Genomic DNA, 20,361 nt, shown 5'->3' on the forward strand with positions numbered 1-20,361 from the left:
GTCCGAGGGGAACGAGTAAATGAGTCCTGGTGTGGGGACGTACTCGGTATATCCGGCCTCCTTCGTTGACACTCCAACACAAGGGTCAAGAATATGCAACATGAGTTGCGTAACCGTGGGCTTCGAATTCAAAGACAAACATAACTATACAACAATGCGGTATGCCTTCCCTTAGCATATGCCGACGTCAGCTCATCTACTTCTCCATTCCAAGGGCGTACTTGGCCTTGTCCATCAACGAGTCCTAAACAACATGCGTGGCTTCAGTAACACACTCGACGGGCGAGAGCAAGAGTGCCTACCTGGTTCTCGTTGGAGTTGCTGTTGACCGAGTCTCCCATCTTCTGTGTGGTGGATTTACCGCTCTGAGAGAGGTTGTGAGTATCTCGGCCAAAGCCATGATAGAATATGCAAGGGGCGAACCTGGGGCTGCATCGTTGAGGCGATAGAGTCGGCCGTTCCCTTGAGGGAGTCGCCCATCTGCTCGGCGTACGACTTCTGGGAGTCGGGCTACAATAACATAGTAAGCACGTGGGAAAGGGAGATATACGGCGAACATACCTTCACCGCCGAAGTGGCCTTGTCGGTGAAGGATTGTCTGCCAGCGTCAGCCATTGTTGTGAGTGGTGGAGGGTGTTTGACGGAGGGGCGGGAGGTTGTCGAGTTGCTGCGTCGTCCTTGCATCTGCAGGTGCTTATATGCGTTGCGGAATACGGCTCTTCACACATTCTTCACGTAGGGAACGTACGTCATGACAGACGGTGGAGGACCTGAGCGGTCGATCATACGGCTCGCTCTTCCCCAGTCGGAATGAACGCTGGTTCAGTGTCGTCGAGTGTCGAAGTGGAAGCTTATAAGGCGAGGATCACACCTATGACGCCAGAAAAGGTCAATAGTCCCGTGTTATTATAGTAAAGAAGTCGAAGCGGATGCCAAAGAAGCGTGAAAGAGGAGATTACTAGAGATAGGGTTTGACTTGCTCCTCGAGCCACGTCCAAAGCTTCTCCTGCTCGCCTACGTCCAACGCCACCTTATTGGGTTCAGCAAGTCGCGCCCAAGGTTGCAGATACTGCCACAAAATGATCAGCCATACGTGCATGTATGTGATGCGAAGCCGTAGCTCACCTTGCCATTGCGCTCTGCAGCGCCTGGTTCGCCCGCCGCATACAGGGAGCTTACCGCACCGTACTCGACCGGGTACCAATAATAGCGATCCTGCAAGGTTTAATGTCACGTCCGGTTCACGGCCGGGCACAGATGCACGGAAAGACTTACGAAGAGTCGCAAGTGCCATGGGCTCGATCGGTACAGGCTGCTCTTGATGCAGCCAGGATCGATGGCGATCGAGGCGACGTTGTCTTCCAAGCTGGTCCGGGCGTGATATGTGCTCAGCATGACCGCTGCGAGCTTGCTCTCCCCGTAGATGACGAACGGGTCGGCTTTCTTGCGCGCGGGCCCGTCGCGGAAGGCGTCGTAACTGAGTTCGGAGGGCAGGTGGTTTGCCATGGAGGAGACCCAGATAATGCGTGAGGGGTCGGGCTTGGTGCCGGAGGCTGAGAGGATGGGATAGAGCAAGCGAACGAGAAGGAAGTGTCCGATCACGTTGATTCCGAAGGTGGCATCGTAGCCCTGCGCGGTGACTTGTGCTTCTTTAGAGGGGAAGAGAGCCCCCGCGTTCAGGATAAGCACATCGAGCTGCGGTTCCCGTCTGCCACATAAGTGACGTTCTAGTGAGCTGACACGAAACTGAAAGAGAGTCAATAAACTCACGATTTGAACTCCTCGACGGCTTTCTGGACCGATTTCAGGTCGTTCAGGTCGAGCGGCAGGAACAGCGCTGTCTTCCCCGTCTCGTCGTGCAGCTCCGCGATCGCTCGTTCTGCCTTCTCTTTCGAGCGCGCGGCCATATACACCTTCGCGTTCTTCATGAGTAGACGCTTTACTGTCTCCCGTCCTATGCCCGTGTTACCGCCGGTGACGATGGCGACCTTCGCCGAGAGGTCGGGCAGGTGGTCGGGCGTCCACGAGGGCTTCCCTGGGAAAAGCACCCTATGAGTGAAGAGTGTATAGAAGTACATCAGCATGTTCGGCATGGTGCAGATAGCAGTGGTTGTCAGTGCGCAAGATGATTGTTGTGTGGAGATGCAGAACACTCCCCGCCCATCCTGTGCCTTTTATACATTGCGCGCAACAACTTGTGGCAACTTTGAGGCAGTCCATCATGGTGTCTGAGCAGGATAGATGCGCGCCGAGTAACCTGCGGTCTGCGCTTGTCTGCGACGCTGAGGAGACGGTTCCGCAAATCTCGGATGTACGAACGCTCCCGGGTACGCGCGCGCTGGGAGGAAGAGCAGGAAGAGCGCGCGGCTGCAAATCCTCCGTCGACACAGCCCCATTCCCACGCTCTCGACGCCGTCCAGGCCACACCTAGCGCTGCGTTCGAACCTCGTAGACCGTCCAACACAGGGCTGCGCAGGAGCACAGTATCCGGTCCGAAAGCCTCGTTCAATGTTGGCAGAGACGTTATGCTTGGCGGCACCTGCGCGATCAGGGACGTCTACAGATACACCTGTACTTGTTCTTCTAGCCATGTCCAGAGCCTCTCCTGCTCCTTCGCGTCCAGCGAGAAGGGGCTTGGCGGTACGACCTGCGCCCACGGCTGCAGGTACTGCGATGACCAAAATGAGACACATTCACGGAAGGTGCGGAGAATCGCGGGGAGGGCTCACTTACTTTTCCGTTGCACGCAGCACCCTCCGGCGCAGCGCCTGCGTACAGAGAGCCGATAGCCCCGTACTCGACGGGGAAATTATGAAACCAATCCTAAACACGGCGTCAAATTCCATCGCGCAGCAGCGCAAGGAGTACAACACAACGACGTACGAAGAGCTTCAAGTACCATGGACTGGACCGGTAGATCTCGCTCTTGATGTACCCAGGATCAACAGCGATGGACGCGACGTTGTCCGCCGCACACGTCTTAGCGAGGTATGCGCTCAGCATGACCGCGCCGACCTTGCTCTCCGAGTACAGGTCGAACGGGTCCATGCGCCGCCGGACCGGGCCCTCGCGGAACGCCTCGTAGGTGATTTTGTGCGGCTTATAGCTCGCCATGGAGGAGAGCCATATGATGCGTGAAGGGTCTGACGCGCGGCCAGAGGCGGATAGTAGTGGGTAGAGGAGGCGGTGCAGGAGGAAGTGGCCGATGATGTTGACGCCGAAGGTTGCGTCGTATCCCTGGGTTGTTAGCGCGTCTGGTGACGGGAACAGGACTCCGGCGTTCAAAATAAGCACGTCCAACTGCGACTCTCTCCTACGAACATCCGGGTTCGATCATGAATTCATAAGGGTATAGTGGAAGCACGGCACTCACTGCTTAAACTCTTCAACCGCCTTCTTGACGGAGTTCAGGTCGCCCAGATCGATCTGCAAAAATAACGCCTCCTTTCCCGTCTCCTCACGCAGCTCCGCAATTGCCCTGTCCGCTCTGTCCTTCGAGCGCGTGGCGATGTAGACCTTCGCGTTTTTGAGGAGCAGACCCTTGACCGTCCCGCGCCCGATCCCGGTGTTCCCCCCGGTAACGACGAAGACCTTCCCCGAGAGGTCCGGCAGGTGGTCCGCCGTCCACTTCGGCTTCCCCGGAAAGAGTTGCGAAACAACCGTCCAGACGAACTGCGCGAGGTATCCGACCTCGGTCGACGCTCCCATGCCAGAGAAGTGACAGCGGAATAGAGGAATGGGGGCGGCGATTATAGGGATGTGAGCGGTCGGCGTCGCCTCATTTGTGCCGTGCCTTAAGTATGGTATTGGCTGATGCCAATTAATGCCATGGCAGGGATCTTTGACATGCGTGTGCCACCATGGATTAGGCGGACGCAGTCCGCCGAGCTGGGTGTCGACGAGCGTTAAGTCCCGAAAAGGCAGGTCGCCTGCCTTATAGGGCAGGCGACCTGCCTGAAAGGTCCAAGTCGTTCGACGAGGGGAGACAGCACAACGTCCACACAGCGCAGTATGCGATGGTCATGAAACAGGTCAGATCGTATCCGACACTCTCCGGAAGTAGCGCATTGGCGCAGCATGAGAAAAAATGGCTTAGGAAAGGGAACTTGTCAGCACAGGGGTCGGCATCCCGATGTTTTGGCCTTCTCGCCCTGACTGCGAAGCGTCTTTGAATTGGTAAAAGCACCGAGTTTTAGGGAAGATCGTCAAAAGTACTTGCCAGGACGCTCGAATTGACGATAACAGGCGACAGAAGCATGGAAGAGATAACGTAATGATAGCGCAGATATTGAATTGGGATAGAACCGCTAAACATACCCGTGCACTTGTTCTTCCAGCCATGTCCACAGCTTATCTTGCTCTTGAGCGTTCAGCGCGAAAGGGATCGGCTGTGCCAACGCTGCCCATGGCTTCAAGTACTGCAAACACATCCGATGCACGTTCACATCGTCAACGCGCATCCATGCAGTCCATTAACCAAAAACACACCTTCCCGTTATATTCAGCCGCCTCTGGCGAACCAGCCGCGTACAAAGGACCGACAGCCCCGTATTCGACGGGGTACGAATACATCCAATCCTACAACATGCGATCAATGCTTCTTCCCACATACGGAGTCTCAACGCGAATACGCACGGTTGTCCTGATGTACCACGGGCTTGACCGATATATCTCGCTTTTGATACTACCAGGATCGACAGCAATCGAGGCGACATGATCCACCGCGCAGTTCCGCGCGAGGCGCATGCTCAGCATGGTAGCGGCGACCTTGCTCTGCGCATACATGATGAACGGATGCACTTTCGCGTGCGCAGGTCCGTCGCGGAAGGCCTCGTAGTCAAGCGCGCGAGGATATTGGCTCGCAGAAGAGGAAAGCCAGACGATGCGGGAAACGTCGGCTTCCTGGCCGGAAGCTGCGACGGTGGGATAGAGAAGGCGATGGAGGAGGAAGTGGCCGATGACGTTGGTGCCAAACGTCGCATCGTAACCTTGCGCCGTGAACTGATGATCTGCGGGCGGGTATACGATCCCTGCGTTTAGGATTAGCGCGTCGAGCCACGATTCTCGTCTATAAATGTATGATTGAGTTTGTATACATATGATATGGGCGAGCCGCGTACTGTTTGTAATCCTCGGCCGCCCTCTTGACCGAGTTTAAGTCAGCCAAGTCGAGCCGCAAAAAGAGCGCGGTTCGGCCGGTCTCCTCGCACAACTCGTCGATGGCGCGTTCCGCCCTCTCTTGAGACCGCCCGGCAAGGTATACTTTAGCGTTCTTCATCAAGAGACGCTTGACGGTCTCCCGACCAATCCCCGCGTTCCCGCCAGTCACGAGCGCGACCTTGGATGAGAGGTCGGGGAGCTGGTTCGCCGACCAGCTCGGCTTCCCCGGGAAGAGCTGCTTCATTGCAGCGGAGAACGCCATGTCATAAAGGTTGGCTGAGAGATATGTTCAGCTTCGTGGCGGAGGAGTGGACGTAGCCTGTGTGAAACGGATACGGACGGGGCTGGTCCGATGTCTCCCGAGCTATGTGGGTCTCATGATGACTCCAGTGACGCGCGCAGCATCGGTGCCGCGCTCTATAGCTGGGTTCTCAGCAGTCGTACATGTTCGCACCTGGAGTCGTAAATGAACGAAAGGTATAACAACTTCGAGCGCATCCCCACAAGAATAGTGCCAGATCCGATGAACCAATGTTCGAGGGGAAGGCTCTGAAAGGTTATTCGAATGAGAAGTCTATCCAAAGTGAATGCTGTTGCTGACGCCATGGCGATGGAAAGCTCGCATGGCGTACGCGCATACTGCCCTTCTTGCTTCTCCGCGAAGATCAATCCTGTGGAGGTGCATGTGCAAAGCTTCGAACGGCGATAGACTTGGAGCGCGCTTGACGACGAGTGTCCATATATTAGTCGTCAGAAGGACGTACCGCGAGGTGATTTGCCCAGGCCAGATCGTCTTGAGGGCTTTCTGAGTGGCTAGCACGAGCACTGCGGCCCAGCCTGTGAACGATCGTCAGATGGTTCGTGAACATGGAAGCAAAGGCACGGCGGAGGACAGACGATGAGGCGTTGATCCACCGTCCGGTAGATGCACAGCCGCCGTCCCGTGATGGCGACCTCCGGAGGGCCTCAAGCGCTACCTCCGAGTCCCGACATGCCACCACGACTCGAGACATATGCACCAGTACACCACCAAAGATAGCTCCGGGCGACTCAATACTTGATGTATCGTCGAACTGATACATCTCACCGCAAGATGGCCGCGCGTGGGCCGGCACCAAACCGACACGACGATACCGAACGCCCTCCGAGGCCCGCCGTGCGAACAGCCTCCACATACCCTCCGCGCGGAGAAGACTCGTGTGCACACCCAGGTGCAACGCACTTCGAGTATCTAGGAACGTCAATGATCTGTGGCCGCACGCGTACGCCAATCAGACAATCCAGCAGATCCTCTCTGCCCGTGCGACTGGGCTGACTGGAGGGCGAGTGCCCTTGTCTTCGATATGGTGATCGATAGCGCTCGGACATCCCGCATCCATGATCCCCGCGTGCACTGCATCATTTGGCAGCGGTCGTTGCCCTGCAATGCCTCTAGCAGCGCAGCCCACACATGTCAGGGCATTCCTGATTACGGGGCTGCCGCGAGACGCGATCCCGCTTCCCATGGCTACCGACGCACCAGTACATAAGGCCGCCCCCGCCGATCGCGTTGGAGGAACGGTCTCTCGTCGTCCCCACACGCGCCGTCTCCTCTTCCCGTTCTTCAGCAGGGCCCCGGTGGTCCCTCGCCTCTCTTCGGTTTTCTTTCTTTCGCCTTTCGCCGTCGCTCCCGGGTTTTATCTTCCTTTTCTCTTCTCAGGAAGATGACGCGTCTTGTCTTGCCCTTCATCGCCGTGCTGGTCACGCTCGCGCGCGCCGCCCCCGCGCCGCTCTTTGGCATCAACTTGGGCTCCGGTGACGAGAGCAAAGTAAAACCGACTGCTGTCTCCCAGGACGACATCACTGCGGACATCCTGCGCCCGGCACTGTTCTCGCGCACCGCGTACTGCTCGGCCGCGAGCGTGACGAACATGAGCTGTGGCGCGCCCTGCGACGCGACTCCAAACGTCAAGGTTTTGGCCGCGGGCGGTGATGACGGCGCCATTCCCGGATGTACGTCCCTATGCGAGAAGTTGACAGTGTCTAAGAATGTGTAATTAACTCTGCGCGCGTGTTTCAGTCTTCATCGCCAGTGATCCCGACACGCAGACGATTGTCGTCGCGCACCAGGGCACTGACCCTAATAAGGTCCTCTCGATCGCGAACGACGTCGAGTTCTTGCAAGTGGGCGCAAACACCACGCTGTTCCCCCAGGCTGGCGGTGAGTCGCGCTTCGATATTCTCGATGTTCTCGCCGCTCACTCTGCTCCTTTCAGACGATGTCAAGCTGCACAGCGGATTCCAGGACACGCAAGGGCGCACGGCAGATATCGTGATGGCCACAGTGCAGAGCGGACTGGCTTCGACTGGCTTCCAACGCGTCTTGGTGACAGGTCACTCGCTCGGAGCGGCCGTCGCATCCCTGGATGCTGCTATGCTTCGCATGGCTCTTCCTGACGACGTGCAGGTTGATTCCGTAGTGTTCGGATTGCCGCGCGTTGGAAACCAGGAATGGGCGGACCTGTTCGACACTCTGGTAAGTACACTATACATTCGAATACGAGATATCTGTCTGACGATTCGGACGCACCAGATTCCCAACTTCATCCATGTGACGAACCAGAATGACCCGGTCCCCAACGTGCCGCCTCACGCGCTCGACTTCGAGCACCCCTCCGGTGAGGTCCACATCACCTCAGTCGACGACACGACTGGCAACGCCACGATGGTAGCCTGCTCCGGTCAGGAGAACCAGGTAAGCACCCTGATGCGTTTAGCTGCGAAACAGATGACTGAATTATCACCGCGGCCATAGAACTGCGCAGCGGGCAACTCCCTCCTGGATGTCTCCATCCCGAACCATCTCGGCCCGTACTTGGCTGGGATCTCTTTCGGCGGCAAGGCTTGCCCGGCATGAACGCTGGCGCGTCTTTAGGAGGTGAAGAAGGAAATTGGCGATTTAAGTTATCCTACCGTAAGAGTAGTTGTAGATAGGGCATGTTTGCAGACGGACAGCAAATGGGACTCTTGAGATCCAATTCTGTGGCGTTGAGCGGGAATACGGTGGCGGTTGTAGGTCCAATCTTCTAGTGCATCTTGCACGGAGATCTCAGGGTACGTTTGGTGGGACTCGGCTACGCACGGTGTCAGGGTCGTAGACGCGCGATGCACAACTTGAGACGCACCTCCATCGATGATGTCTGCTTCGACTTGCTTCCTCGCTGATTTGGGACTGCACGCACCTCTTGAATGTCTAAAGGCCGACTACGACAGATGCGACATGTTATGCGCGCATATCCTGCGCATACGCAGCTGTGCATGACGACATCACCGGACAAGGTCAGCTGCTGTCTTTGCCGGACCTCACTGGGCAGTCGCACGCGCAGAAAACGGCTAGGGCTGCGGCAAAGGGACGTGGTGGGAGTAGAAGAGACGCTATGAAGGCTGGGAGAAGGCAAGGACGAGCTTGAGTCCCGGAAAAGGCGACCCGGGGCCTCGGCGCGTGCGTGCGGGGTAATGACTTCAGGGCCCTGCGCTTCCTGACTCGTCCCAGCCCGTCTCTCCTCCTCCTATCATGCTATCTTCTGGTCGTGCTCGTCTTCAGTCGTCCTCGGCCGTGCTCGCGGGGAGCTCCAGGGGCGCCCTGAAGAACGCTGGATCTTCGAGGTGAGTTGAGTCTACTTTGGAGCGGTGGAAGGGTGCAGAGAAGAGCACTGCGAGCCTCGTGGGTGCAGACGGGGACAAGTGGGCTTGAGGGCCGGTAATGGGCTTCTGTAGTCGCTGGACATCTGCGAACGGCGTGCCCGAACAAAAACCCAATTCAAGGGCCGCCGTTCGGCTGTTCTGAGCCAGGAGCACAAGACCACTGGTCCGCGTCATTTTGGGAGGTATCTTGCCTCCCTGTGCCCTACGCTTACCACACAGTGGGCTAGGTTCCAGGCGAGTTCGCAGCTCTGGCGCTTCACTGGGTGTTTTATGAGCGCGAATCAGCGAAGTCGGGGCATTCGCAAGGATCCCTATACATTGCTGCGGCTTGTTCTTGCTTCTGGAGCGGAACTTTCACGCTGGCGTGCTTGTCATTTCTACACGAGGCTGGTATCATTCGCCATCCTCCTGCAGAACCACGCCCCGACAGATAGGCGTCGCGCTTTCGCCCTCGTGCTGAGGCGGACAGACCAGGCCCTTGTGTAAACCTTCTCAGGAGGGGACACACGCGGGACATTCGCCTCTTCCGCATACAGACTTTGCCCCATAATAACCGGAACGCCACCATGTCCGATACCAACCGAAAGCGGGGTTCTAGACAAAAGTCGGCGGAGTATCGCTCTTGCGCCCGGCGATCCAGCCGTTATCGGCGCCCTGAACCTCTAAATATCTTCTCCGGCGATGCTCTTCAGCCGTTCAACGTCTACTTTCCGGTTCCGACTGGGCCTTGGCTGATAGACTCTATATCGATGTAGCGCGCGGAGTTCCTATTCGACGGCACTTCTCCCCCGATTCTCGTCCACAGGCGTTCGAGGCGCCGCACCCCGTATAAGTACTGCGCCACCAGCTAGCCATGCCCGCAGCAATCATTCCCGCAACATGTCTTCGTCCACGCAGTCGCACGCTTCTTTGGTGGAATTTGGGCAGAAACATGTTACGAAAGGTCTAGGCCGCGTCGTGGAGGCGGTCATCACCAAGGGTCAGGGATCGTACGTGACCCTGGGCGACGGACGGGAGATGCTGGATTTTACTTGCGGCATTGGCGTAACGAACTTCGGTATGTATTTACATTGCTCTGTACACGAGGATCGATCTGAACATATTAACCAGGTCACTGTCATCCGAAAATCAGTAAAGCGGCTGCTGATCAGTGCATGAGCCTTGTCCACGGGCAGGTGTGTAGCTCTCTGGCATCGGGGCGCGTGGTAGTTTGCTGACGAGTACGCCGTTGAACAGTGCAGCATTGGTTTCCACGGCCCATACCTTGAGCTCATCCAGAAGCTGCTGCCGATGATGCCGCACCCTTCACTCGACTCGTTCTTCTTCTGGAACTCTGGGTCCGAGGCGATCGAGGCGTCCATCAAGATGGCACGCACCTTCACCGGGCGGCAGAACATCATCACCATGCAGGGCGCATACCACGGACGGACTTACGGTGCGATGGCGGTCACGAAGAGCAAGACGATCTACAGCGAAGGCACCAACCCGCTTATGGTTTGTCCAGAAGCCCTCCATGCGGTTGAAGGTTATGAACGCTGACCACGCCCATACCAGCCCGGGGTATTCACCCTTCCCTTCCCATATTGGCACCAGCTTGGCGTACCGGCCGACACGCCCAGCGAGAAGCTGTCGGAGATGTGCCTCCACCAGCTCTCGCTTCTCCTTTCCCAGGCGACCGCTCCCACCGATACCGCCGCCATCCTCATCGAAACCGTCCTCGGCGAGGGCGGATACGTCCCGACACCGCCCGCGTTCCTCCGCGGCCTGCGCGAGGTGTGCGACAAGCACGGCATCATGCTCATCATCGACGAGGTGCAATGCGGGTACGGTCGCACGGGCAAGAACTACGCGATCGAGTACTCGGGCGTGCGGCCAGACATCATGATCACGGCCAAGGTGAGGCATCATATACCTACGTCAAAATGGCGTCACTAATGACGGGCTCTTTTCTCAGGGCCTTGCGAACGGTTTCCCCCTGAGCGGCGTCATCAGCAGCAAAGAGCTCACGGACAAGCTCAAGCCCGGCTCTATGGGCGGGACTTACGCCGGTAACGCCGTCTCATGTGCTGCGGCAGTTGCGTCCGCCGAGGTCATGAAGGAAGAAAACATCCTGGAGAACGTCAACGCGCGGTACGTCCCTCTCTGACCCGGCCGCCTGGCATGTCAGGACTCATTGCGCTCTCAACAGCTCAAAGGAGCTCTTCGCTGCGCTGAACGCGCTGCGCGCAAACCCCAAAATCGCGCCGGCGATCCTCGACGTGCGCGGCCAGGGCCTCATGGTCGCGATCGAGTTCGCGTCGCCCGTGGGCACCGGCCCGTACGATGCGTTCCGGGACGCGAACGCCCCGGCGAAGCTTGCCAGCCGCGTCGCGAAGAAGTGCGTGGAGAAGGGCCTGCTCATCCTGACGACGAGCGTGTACGAGGTGATTCGGTTCATCCCCGCGCTCAACATCACGCAGGCGAATCTTGCGAAGGGCTGCGCGATCTTCGCCGAGGCGGTCGAGGAGGTGGTCAAGGAGGGCTGAGACGATACTTGACGTGCTACGTTGCGCGTAGAATGAACGAAATGAACAATGTATTGATTAGCATACTCGAGAATACAGGCTCGTGCGAGGGCAGACCTCAAAACGGGTACGCGCGGACAAGCAGCTTCTTGTCAGGGACTTCCTTTCTGAAGTGAAAATGAGCGACTGTGAGGGATGAAGGCTTACATGGATAGTTCGCTCTATCGTTAGCTAACGAGACAGGGCAGGGGGTGACAATGGTCTTGAAGCTCGCAATTGGCCGGGAGTGCGATTTCAGTCGCCGGACACAATCCCTACGTCCTGGAAGCGGCGAAGGCGGTTTTTCATGTTGACAGCCGGCTGGTTTGTGTGATATCATTGCAGCCAAAACAATTGAAACGGTGCTAGGGAAAGGCGAGAGCCCGCGCATGTGAGTAACACATTTGGCAGATCCGGAGGTGTCTGGTGTTTTTGTAACGAGAACATGTTCCCATCGCCGCCTTCAATAAATCCTTGCAGCAACGATAACAAGGAAGTGCTTCGAAGGACTATCGATCGCCATCGACGTAATAGCCGCCATGAAATCGCGTGAAGTATGGTGGGCCCGGATCATCTTCCGCTCTGCAACATCATTGTGATTCGGCAGCAGTCTGCTTGAGCAGTACATGAGCCACTCACCTAACGCCCAGCTCGCTAGCATGACCCTCCTCAGGACGGGCATATACAGCATCATCCGTGCGCGCGATGAGGAAGGGTAGCCAGGTATTGTTGCTCATTCGTCGTTGTAGAAGACACACGGTTTCGGCGGAGCTTCCGAGTTCCTGTGCGAGGACATTTGCTGCGCTGTGTAAAATCCTTCGAAGCTGCGCGAACTCTTCCTTGCCGGTTTCGTTGTGCATAGCGTACGGGTGTGGCGCGTCTTTGAAGTCCAAATGGAGATACAGAGTGCGCAAGTTGCTGAGGGGCGATAACGCGTTCCCTATCTCCCGCTTTTGGATTTGCTAATGTCAGCACGACGTAGATGAGAATCTTAGGTAGGGATACTCACAACTGGTACCGTCACTTTACCAGATTGCCGATACCGGAAGATAGTCAACGTAACAAGATTAGGGAAAGCGAGGGGAATAAGTGTGAATAGCTCCAGATCACGCTCATCTTCTTCAAACTCGAGCTCGAGTTCCTCTAGATGGGGTAAAGGACTTCGAGAAAGTATCTGGAGCATGTCCGAAGAGGACAGGAATGGCATATACCACCCCAAGTCCGTGATATATGGACGCTCGTGCCATAGCAGGGAAATGTAACGGCGGGGCCAGCACCGGAGTACTAGACGTCGCAGAGTGTGAGGGAGAAGCGCATACAATGGATCCCCTGGGTGCGGATGGGACACGACTAAGCTTCTCATCCTCGGCCAAGGGCAGGGACCCGTCCAGTCAAGGGGGCAAAACAGTGTCCTTCCTGTCGCGGGAGTACAAGCGATTTCGAGATCGAGCTCCTGAAGCGCAGGCATCCGCTCAAATACGGCGATCAGCGGTGTGTCCGCCAGCTGCCGCTCTCCGCGGAGGGAGACCACCTTGAGGCGCGGCCAATCATGCTTCGCGAGCTCGTCGAGGGGAGCGTCTTCGCTCAGGATGACGAGAGTCTCGAGTGACTGTTGTAGCTGTGTTTGACTCGCAAAGTAGCGGAGAAGGACCCTATCGCCGGGGGAACAGCGTGGTTGCTGACGATAATCTTCATGGAGTTGTCGGTAACATGTGAGTTGGGCCACCGGAAAGGTGAGTGCAGTGCTAGGTGACGGCCGCTCGTCCTCATGATGATGTAGCCCACCACGAACTTCCAGGGTGTGTAGCCCGGGTATAGACATGACGATGGCCAAAACGGTGCGGGGGATTCCTAGACCCTGCGTGTTTCGGAACGTAACCTGGGAGATATTGGGAAGCTGTGAGAAGGCATCGGCGAGGGGGATGAGGCCGTTCTTCGGGTCGACCCGAGCGGGATCAGCCTGCCAAATGCCGCTGATAGACAACCGACTGAAGGAGGTCAGTATGCGTGCATGTCCATTGATCACGTCGACGTACTGCACATAAGGCCAGGCAGAACGCGCAATGAACCTGTCCCATGTAAGGAAATGCGGCCTACACCACGCTGCCCTGAATAGGATGGGCATGCATGACGCTCGGAGCGATTTGCAAGAGAGTGATATCGGGCGCAAGCCATGTTCGGGGCGGAGTAGCTCGTATACCTGCAAAAGGACGTCGTCGTCGAGGCGCTCCAAGCTGTGAAGGTGGTGCGACTTCAAAACCCGAATCACCAAATATTGGAAGCGTGCTTACGGGGACACCATGGCGAGCTTATTCGTTGCAGTCAACGCCTGCTTCGCTGTTTGCAACGTGTAGAGGTGTGCAAGATGGTAGAGGAACGGAAGAGCGCGTGTAAGCTCGTGCGGCCGCGGACTCGTCTAAATACAGCAACGACATGGTACAAGCGCACACGCCGTCTCTACCTTGTGTTACAGCGTCTACTCTCTCAGTCTGTCGCCGTCGTCCTTATCTTTACCAATATCGACAGTGCTACGTTGCTCTTAGAATACACAAGACGAAGAATATATTGAATAGCGTAGAGACTACAAGCCGGTGCTAGAACAGACCTCAGAACGGGTGTATACAATACGCAAAGTGGTCAGACATCTGTGACCACTGAGCGCTGAGCACTCAGTGGTAGGAGCGGGTTGAATCCGTAGCACGCCCACAGAGAGAGAACCACGTACCGAGCCAAAGATCCAGCGGTTGTCCGTCATGCTCGTAATTGTGCTGCATGAAAAGAGGAGTCCTTCAAGGAAAAAGCAGCTGCGATGATGGGGAGTTTTGGAGGGTTGGTAGGGTCATAAACGTTCGCGATGTCCAAACCAACGAAAGTTCCTCGAAAGGAATAGCTATCGATCCTCATCGAGAGAGTATCGAGGATGGAAATGCGTGAAATAAGGCGGTCCCGGCTCGTCCTCCTCTCTGTACATTGTCATCGTTGGTTATGCGATTGTGGCATACAAACAACATACCTGAATTCCAAATCGCTAGCGTGCACGGCGCCGCTCGTGCGCGTTACACCAAAGGGGACCCAGAAATTCCTGCTCAGACGTCGATGCAGCAGATATATAGTGTTGACTGAGCTGCTGAGTTCGAGTGCGAGAATATCTGCCGCGTTCTGAGCGGCTACCCGAAGTTTTCCGAATTCTTCTACAGCGGTATCGTTGTATGCTGCGTACGGGTGGGGCGCGACTTTGAAGTCCAGATGGAGGTATATGGCGAGCAAGTGGCTCAGTGGCGCTAACGCCTTCCCAATCTCTCGCTTTGGTATTTCGGCGTCAGCGCGACATGGATGAAGACTCGAGCAACGGAGACTCACGACTGGTACCTCCGGATTGCCCCATTTCCGATACCGAAGGATGGTCAGTTTGACAAGGTTGGGGAAAACCCGCGGGATTAGTGAGAACAGCTCCAAATCGCGCCCGTCCTCTCCAAATTCCAGCTCGAGTTCTTCCAGATCGGATTGGGGGCATTGAGAGAGGATCTGCAGCATCTCAGAGGACGACAAGACTGGGGAAAACCATCCCAAGTCCGCGATGTAGTGAGATTCGTGCGGTACCAGGGTGGTGTAGTGCCGGGGCCAACAGTGGAGGCTAAGACGCTGTAGAGTGGGGGGCAGAAGGGCGTACAGAGCATCGTCGGGATGTGGATATGATACTACCAGACTGGTCATCTCTGGCCAGGGATAGGGGCCTGTCCAACCAGGCGGGCAGAACAAGGTACGTCCCGTATTGTACGAGCAAGCGGTTTCGACCGTAAGCTCCCGGAGCGCCGGCATCCTCTGGAAAACAGAGAGGAGCGGTGTAGCCATCCGCTGCATCTCTCCGCGAAGGGAGAGGACCTTGAGCCGGGGCCAATCATGTGCTGTGAGGTTATCGAAAGGGGCGTTTTCGCTGGGAATGATGAGGGTCTCCAGAGACTGTTGCAACTGCAAGTGGTCCGTAAGTTCGCGGAGAAGCTTCATATCACCCGCAGACTGGCGTGGTTGTCGACGATAGTCGTCGCAAACTTGCTGGAAGGAAGCGAGTGGGCCCACTGGAAGGGCGTTGTCCGCGGACGACTCCCACTGGCTGTTGAAATGGAGCGTACCATCAACATCCAGGCTGCGAAGTCCCGGCAAGGAGAGTACGGAGGATAAAGCGGTGCGAGGAACTCCCCAACATGTTGTGTATCGGAAGGCTACTTCTGAAATGTTGGGCAGTCGTGATAATACCTCCCCAAAGGGTATGGGGGTGCGCTCCGGAGGGGCGCAGGCGAGATCGATGTCTTGCCATAGGCCAGATACAGATAGGCGACTGGACGGTGTCAGTATAGGTATGGTATGGATCCACCATTAACACGTTGACGCACCGCACGTAAGGCCAAAGTGGGGAAGATATAAACTCGTCCCAGGTAAGGAATTGTGCCCTGCACCACGAAGCTCTGAAGAGAACGGACATGCAGGACTCCCTAATCGACTTGCAAGACAGAGAAAGCGAGCGCAAGCCCTGCTTGGGGAGAAGTAGCTCATATATCCGCACGAGAACGTCGTCGTTGAGGCGCTCCAAGCTGTGGACGTTGTGCGGCCTCAAAACCTGAATAGCTCGTTATTGACAGCACACTTACGTAGACGCCATGGATTTATTCGCTAGTCTTGACTCCTAGTTCGTTGGTGCAATACGCAGAGGTTGCAAGATCGCGGAAGAACGGAAGAGCGTGTCGGCGGCTGTAGCCGCGCGTGGCGTCTACAGCGTCCACCTCTGTGTCTGTTGCCGTCGTCCTCATCTTCACCGATATCTTCTTCATCTCCCATTAGTCGTGATGCGCTCTTCGACCAGCTGTGCACCCGCGAGCCTCTCGGGAGTGGTTCGTGCCGAGGGTTCCTGCACTTCTCCTCCAGCTCCGGGACCCTCCAGGCGGACAATGGTTTCTCCCTACTACCACACCTCCCGAAGAAGCTGTGCAGCCCTGCGGGTGCAGGATGCTCTCCCCTGGTCTTAATCCTCAATTCGCGCGGGGATTTCGCTGTGACTCCGGACATCGAGTCTTCGGAATTAGTATGCTGCTGCACTGAGCCACGTTCGCTGGTCTTCCCACTTCTTTGCCGCAATGCGGACGCCCGGGAATGTGTACATCTCTGCGCAGGGCACGAGCGACACGGATATTGCGCAAGCTGCTAACTTCAGGTATGTGTCACGCCTCGGCCTGCAGTGGTCTCCCTCAGAGGCTGTCGATGAGCGCTGAGCGCTGAACCTTAGGATCAGCAAGGTGCGCTTCTCGTTTGCTTCTCATTTCACCCCCTCTAGTTCGCGAATTTTGTGCATGACGCCGAAGAGTAGTTCTCCGGAGTTATTTGACTAGTTTGTGACGGAAGTTCCCGATGTTGTTCCATAATGGTTCGAACCTGGCTCCCGAGGCCTCGCGAACGGGGTTCGTTGTGAGCGACATCATTGACAGCAAAGAGCCACGAACAAAGTCAGGCTAGGCTTCACGGGATGTACCGTACACGCCAGTAACGTCGTCGCGTGTGCTGCGGCCGAAGCATCCGCCCGACGCTGAGGTCAAGAAGGATGAAAACATTTTCGGGAACGTGAACACGCGGTGCGTCCTCATCTGACATAGCCGCCTAGTATTCCGCCCACTTATCATCCTCCCGATAGCCCGAAGGAGTTCTTTGCCGCTCTAAATGCGTTGCGCGCGAATTCGAAAATTGCGCTGATGGTCATTGACATGCGCGGACAGGCCTCGTAGTCGCTGTCGAGTTCGCATCACTCGTAGGCACCGGCCCATACGACGCGTTTCAGGGGGCGAGCGGAAGCTCGCGCGCTGCGTCCCGAAGATTTGCGTGGCGAAGGGCCTGTGGATCCTGACGACGAGCGTGTACGAGGTGTTCCGGTCCTCCCCGCCCTCGATATCTCGGCGCTCGCAGGCCGATTTCGCGAAGGGCTGCGCGATTTTTGCGGATGTAGTCAAGGAGGTTGTAAGGGATGGGTCTGTGGCCTAGCGCGTTCACTTTCAGCGTACAGAGCAAGATAATCATCATTGGAAGTGAGTGCTTGTGGTACAACCACGAACGAAGATGTATGACAAGTACAGTCGATGATGGAGGATGTCAATATGAGATATGCATAACGCCTACACGTCAACATTGTCATTGGGCAGCACGAATTCCATCATCCTGCCTGGGCTTTGGTGCTGAGCTGCAAGCTGCACATACGGCCTCGACATCTGCCCTGCCGCGTGCAATGCAACGAACATTGAATGGAAGAAGTTCTGTGGCCTAGTGAGACGTGACGACCTAGGGAATCGGATTCACCACTTACCAATCCGAAGATCATATTCACATCCGACGGGAAGCCCGTCTGCGTCGCGGTTGAGTGGATAAGACCTTCCCGGAAAGGTTGTGTCTTGTCTTTAGGGTTGCGGAGGCACAGGAAGGGTTCGGCCGGACCGTAAACTTCGACTTCACTCGACCGGAGCCCTTGAAAACGATAGCGAATCCAGTAGATGGGGTTATCCGGCGTGTCGGGAACAATGAAAGAAGGATCGCTGTAGCGCCTTGTAGTCGTCGAGCTTTCGAGCTGCTGGTTCTTTTCGCATGGGAAAACGGTCGTCCGGATGCGCGTGATGGTCTCTGGGGCAGCATATGACAAACTGCATCCTGACAATCATATAGAACAATTCAAAAAACACCTCATCAACGAAGTGAGCATCTGTACTGACCGGTATCGAGAACGACGTTGTGGATCCCTTGTTCACAGATGACCCCGTTTAGTGACTTGCAGGGCCCGGCTCGGCCTGAAAGACGGGGCTTGGGCCCGGCCTATGGGGGCTCCGGCCTCTCCTGACTGCAAGCCGGGCCCTATGCTACGGCTCAAGGCCGGCTTGGGCCCGGCTCGGCTAAGCCGGGGCTCAGAGTCGCAAAGCTATGTGAGTTAAAAAAAGTGTGTTTATGCTTTTGAAGCCGGTTTCACAAACATAGAGTGCATCGTGAGCCGTTCAGAGACCAGAAGGAGCGAGTGTTGCACTCAAAGTGGGACTCGCGATGGCCCAGCGCTAACACTGCACGAGTGCGCCTCTGCCCTAGGACTTGATTAACCCGGCTCCAAGGCGATATCAGCGTTCTCACTCTCACCACTTGGATTCAACGCCAACATTTCCTTGCTTTTGACCCCGCAGACCGAGAGATAACATATTTTGGACGCTGATTTAGCACGATAACAAAGGCCCCGGCTTGCCGGCTCTGCACGGCCCAGCAACACTTCAGGCCGGGCTTTGAGGCCGTCATAAGCCCTTGCTAAACCACCTCAAAGCCCGGCTCGGCTCGGCCTACTTAGGGCTCGGCCTGACGGCCTCACGGCCTGAGGCCGGGCCTTGCAAATCACTAACCCCGTTGCCAGTGGGTAGGTCCACATAGGCGCCTTTCACACGCTTGACGAGTGTCATGCTCACAAGGGGGAGCATCCAAAAGTGATAAGCAGGTGCGGCTCCTCGAGCGCGTGTGTCGGGAAGAACCTTGATGCTATCCGACCAGTTGGGGGGCTTCAGCGTGGGCCAGTTGTTAAAGCTCAGCCAATTCTCCTTGCTAAGAGTAGCAGCCATGTTAATGAATTGATGTCGAGGCATCAATAACAACTTGTTAGAATGCTCACATATGGGCGTCGGGCAGGCGGCACGCAAAGTACATGATCATATGACCAGCAAGGCTCACCTGTGGAGGTACTCGCCCCGGTCAAAACGTGTTATAGGCAGTAGAGATGTGACATACATCGTTGGCCAGGTTAACGTAATCCTTGAGAGCGGTGAGGAATGTCTGGAAGAAAAAGCCATCAACTTCTGACTTCTGCGACAAATATTGTGAATCCATCGTGCAAATAGTATACACACCGGAAGTTCATTGTCACCACGAAAACCAGCATAGCCGCGCTGAATACTGCCATAAGGGGACGTCAAGGCGGCTTTCCCCGGTATGCAATCACTGTACGCACTTTGCAGCACCGAGCCCCAATATCCCATCCGCTGCAATTCGATCCAGGTTATAGGACACGGCCAGAGCAGCGGCAAAGCGGAAAGGAACGACGACCTCTTCGTTTATGGAGCTACGATTCGAAACCCAGTCATAGCATTCAGCGAGCTGGGCTCGTTCCATGCTCGGAGCCAAGGAAAGCACTGTCGGTGCGGGTTAAGTGATGAAATACTCCGAGGGCGAAAGGGAGAAGAACAAACAGGCTTTCGAAATATCATCGGCGTACTCCATGTAGTAGTAGCCGTGATCTACCTCCACTGAGCCAGAATCAGTGAATTCACCGCCTGTATTGATCAACGTAGCATGATGCGGTCGAGTGTAGCACATGTTGCCGTCCCGCGAATCCGGCTTGGGCCACGCTTGGTGTTGAAAAGTTTTCAAAGGCTGCGACGATGGAGTAGGCATTGGCCGCTGCCCGTCTGCGCCGGCTGCCTGCGTAGCCTGCGAATCCCCGGGAGTATCAGGCTTCGGTAGTATTTCTTGATAATTCCTCCCGAGTAGCCATCTGAATGTGTGGAAGACTATGAGTGCCATGCGATTACTGAATGTGAACACCGCCTGTAACAAAGACAAGGGTGGTCGCCTAGCACGCTGGGGAGTGAACTGTTTCAAGCAGTATATAGTCCAGCGTAGTGTAAAGCGATGAGGTACATGCGGGCGCGGTGCGCGGCTACTTCTAGGTCTACTATACAGTACCAAGCCACCGCGCGTCACGACGCTTATCCGTGACGCGCACGTCCTCAGTCATCCTCAGTCACGTGACCGTTACACCCTCCCCCTCTGGACCGACTTCACGGTCCTATGCAGAAGGAGGGTCGTCCTCGGCTCCAAATAGCGGCGGCGGTCCATCTCTAGCGGGTGGATCGTCGTACTCGTCTTCCCAGTCGATGAGTTCTTCCGACTCGCCTCGACGCCGATAGGCGTGACG

General features: G+C 56.3%; 9 protein-coding genes across 9 annotated transcripts in view; 2 read left to right on the forward strand and 7 right to left on the reverse strand.

Annotated features, from left to right (window-relative positions):
* Positions 1 to 196: 196 nt before the first annotated feature.
* Positions 197 to 615, reverse strand: TRAVEDRAFT_43889 (uncharacterized protein; the record flags this gene model as incomplete). The annotated part of the gene is made up of 4 exons (XM_008035749.1): positions 197 to 244; positions 303 to 365; positions 424 to 510; positions 562 to 615. 4 exons carry the CDS (start codon positions 613 to 615, stop codon positions 197 to 199), a joined length of 252 nt encoding a protein of 83 aa, XP_008033940.1.
* Positions 616 to 958: 343 nt separating this feature from the next.
* Positions 959 to 2,078, reverse strand: TRAVEDRAFT_114801 (NAD-P-binding protein; the record flags this gene model as incomplete). Its single annotated transcript, XM_008036469.1, has 4 exons — positions 959 to 1,069; positions 1,126 to 1,215; positions 1,276 to 1,708; positions 1,771 to 2,078. 4 exons carry the CDS (start codon positions 2,076 to 2,078, stop codon positions 959 to 961), a joined length of 942 nt encoding a protein of 313 aa, XP_008034660.1.
* Positions 2,079 to 2,493: 415 nt separating this feature from the next.
* TRAVEDRAFT_26805 (NAD-P-binding protein) lies at positions 2,494 to 3,756 on the reverse strand. Its single transcript, XM_008035419.1, has 4 exons — positions 3,374 to 3,756; positions 2,884 to 3,313; positions 2,734 to 2,823; positions 2,494 to 2,668 (listed from the first exon to the last, which is right to left on the reverse strand). Exons 1-4 carry the CDS (start codon positions 3,706 to 3,708, stop codon positions 2,558 to 2,560), a joined length of 966 nt encoding a protein of 321 aa, XP_008033610.1. The 5' UTR covers positions 3,709 to 3,756; the 3' UTR covers positions 2,494 to 2,557.
* Positions 3,757 to 4,162: 406 nt separating this feature from the next.
* TRAVEDRAFT_26806 (NAD-P-binding protein) lies at positions 4,163 to 5,427 on the reverse strand. The gene is made up of 4 exons (XM_008035420.1): positions 5,121 to 5,427; positions 4,636 to 5,068; positions 4,489 to 4,578; positions 4,163 to 4,418 (listed from the first exon to the last, which is right to left on the reverse strand). The coding sequence occupies exons 1-4, from the start codon at positions 5,402 to 5,404 to the stop codon at positions 4,308 to 4,310; spliced, it is 918 nt and encodes a 305-aa protein (XP_008033611.1). The 5' UTR covers positions 5,405 to 5,427; the 3' UTR covers positions 4,163 to 4,307.
* A 92-nt stretch (positions 5,428 to 5,519) lies between these two features.
* Positions 5,520 to 5,914, reverse strand: TRAVEDRAFT_26807 (uncharacterized protein). The gene has a single exon (XM_008035421.1). It carries the CDS (start codon positions 5,764 to 5,766, stop codon positions 5,578 to 5,580), a length of 189 nt encoding a protein of 62 aa, XP_008033612.1. The 5' UTR covers positions 5,767 to 5,914; the 3' UTR covers positions 5,520 to 5,577.
* Positions 5,915 to 6,863: 949 nt separating this feature from the next.
* TRAVEDRAFT_113926 (alpha/beta-hydrolase) lies at positions 6,864 to 7,954 on the forward strand (the record flags this gene model as incomplete). Its single annotated transcript, XM_008036470.1, has 4 exons — positions 6,864 to 7,152; positions 7,220 to 7,360; positions 7,416 to 7,675; positions 7,733 to 7,954. 4 exons carry the CDS (start codon positions 6,864 to 6,866, stop codon positions 7,952 to 7,954), a joined length of 912 nt encoding a protein of 303 aa, XP_008034661.1.
* Positions 7,955 to 9,723: 1,769 nt separating this feature from the next.
* Positions 9,724 to 11,369, forward strand: TRAVEDRAFT_43893 (uncharacterized protein; the record flags this gene model as incomplete). The annotated part of the gene is made up of 6 exons (XM_008035750.1): positions 9,724 to 9,901; positions 9,955 to 10,019; positions 10,081 to 10,338; positions 10,399 to 10,740; positions 10,799 to 10,974; positions 11,033 to 11,369. The coding sequence occupies 6 exons, from the start codon at positions 9,724 to 9,726 to the stop codon at positions 11,367 to 11,369; spliced, it is 1,356 nt and encodes a 451-aa protein (XP_008033941.1).
* Positions 11,370 to 13,863: 2,494 nt separating this feature from the next.
* On the reverse strand, positions 13,864 to 15,867 carry TRAVEDRAFT_63022 (uncharacterized protein; the record flags this gene model as incomplete). Its single annotated transcript, XM_008036193.1, has 5 exons — positions 13,864 to 13,923; positions 14,113 to 14,155; positions 14,401 to 14,690; positions 14,748 to 15,498; positions 15,779 to 15,867. The coding sequence occupies 5 exons, from the start codon at positions 15,865 to 15,867 to the stop codon at positions 13,864 to 13,866; spliced, it is 1,233 nt and encodes a 410-aa protein (XP_008034384.1).
* A 2,869-nt stretch (positions 15,868 to 18,736) lies between these two features.
* TRAVEDRAFT_17895 (uncharacterized protein) overlaps positions 18,737 to 20,361 on the reverse strand; it is a gene marked incomplete at both ends in the record, with an annotated part of 4,846 nt that continues 3,221 nt past the window's right edge. Inside the window, 6 exons of the mRNA XM_008035308.1 lie at positions 18,737 to 18,992; positions 19,060 to 19,118; positions 19,176 to 19,250; positions 19,295 to 19,340; positions 19,396 to 19,506; positions 19,660 to 19,938. Of these exons, the coding sequence (XP_008033499.1) occupies positions 18,737 to 18,992; positions 19,060 to 19,118; positions 19,176 to 19,250; positions 19,295 to 19,340; positions 19,396 to 19,506; positions 19,660 to 19,938 (826 nt within the window). The remainder of the gene's footprint in view (positions 18,993 to 19,059; positions 19,119 to 19,175; positions 19,251 to 19,294; positions 19,341 to 19,395; positions 19,507 to 19,659; positions 19,939 to 20,361) is intronic.

This window comes from Trametes versicolor (assembly GCF_000271585.1).
Source record: "Trametes versicolor FP-101664 SS1 unplaced genomic scaffold TRAVEscaffold_2, whole genome shotgun sequence".
Lineage (NCBI taxonomy): Eukaryota > Fungi > Basidiomycota > Agaricomycetes > Polyporales > Polyporaceae > Trametes > Trametes versicolor.

Coding starts and splice junctions, on each gene's coding strand:
- TRAVEDRAFT_26805 (XM_008035419.1), bottom strand. CDS start 3,708: ATGGGAGCGTCGACCGAGGTCGGATACCTCGCGCAGTTCGTCTGGACG. Junction 3,314..3,373: donor GCGGTTGAAGAGTTTAAGCA/GTGAGTGCCGTG, acceptor GGATGTTCGTAG/GAGAGAGTCGCAGTTGGACG. Junction 2,824..2,883: donor CATGGTACTTGAAGCTCTTC/GTACGTCGTTGT, acceptor CGCCGTGTTTAG/GATTGGTTTCATAATTTCCC.
- TRAVEDRAFT_26806 (XM_008035420.1), bottom strand. CDS start 5,404: ATGAAGCAGCTCTTCCCGGGGAAGCCGAGCTGGTCGGCGAACCAGCTC. Junction 4,579..4,635: donor CGTGGTACATCAGGACAACC/GTGCGTATTCGC, acceptor CGCATGTTGTAG/GATTGGATGTATTCGTACCC. Junction 4,419..4,488: donor CGGCTGAATATAACGGGAAG/GTGTGTTTTTGG, acceptor ATGTGTTTGCAG/TACTTGAAGCCATGGGCAGC.
- TRAVEDRAFT_26807 (XM_008035421.1), bottom strand. CDS start 5,766: ATGGCGTCAGCAACAGCATTCACTTTGGATAGACTTCTCATTCGAATA.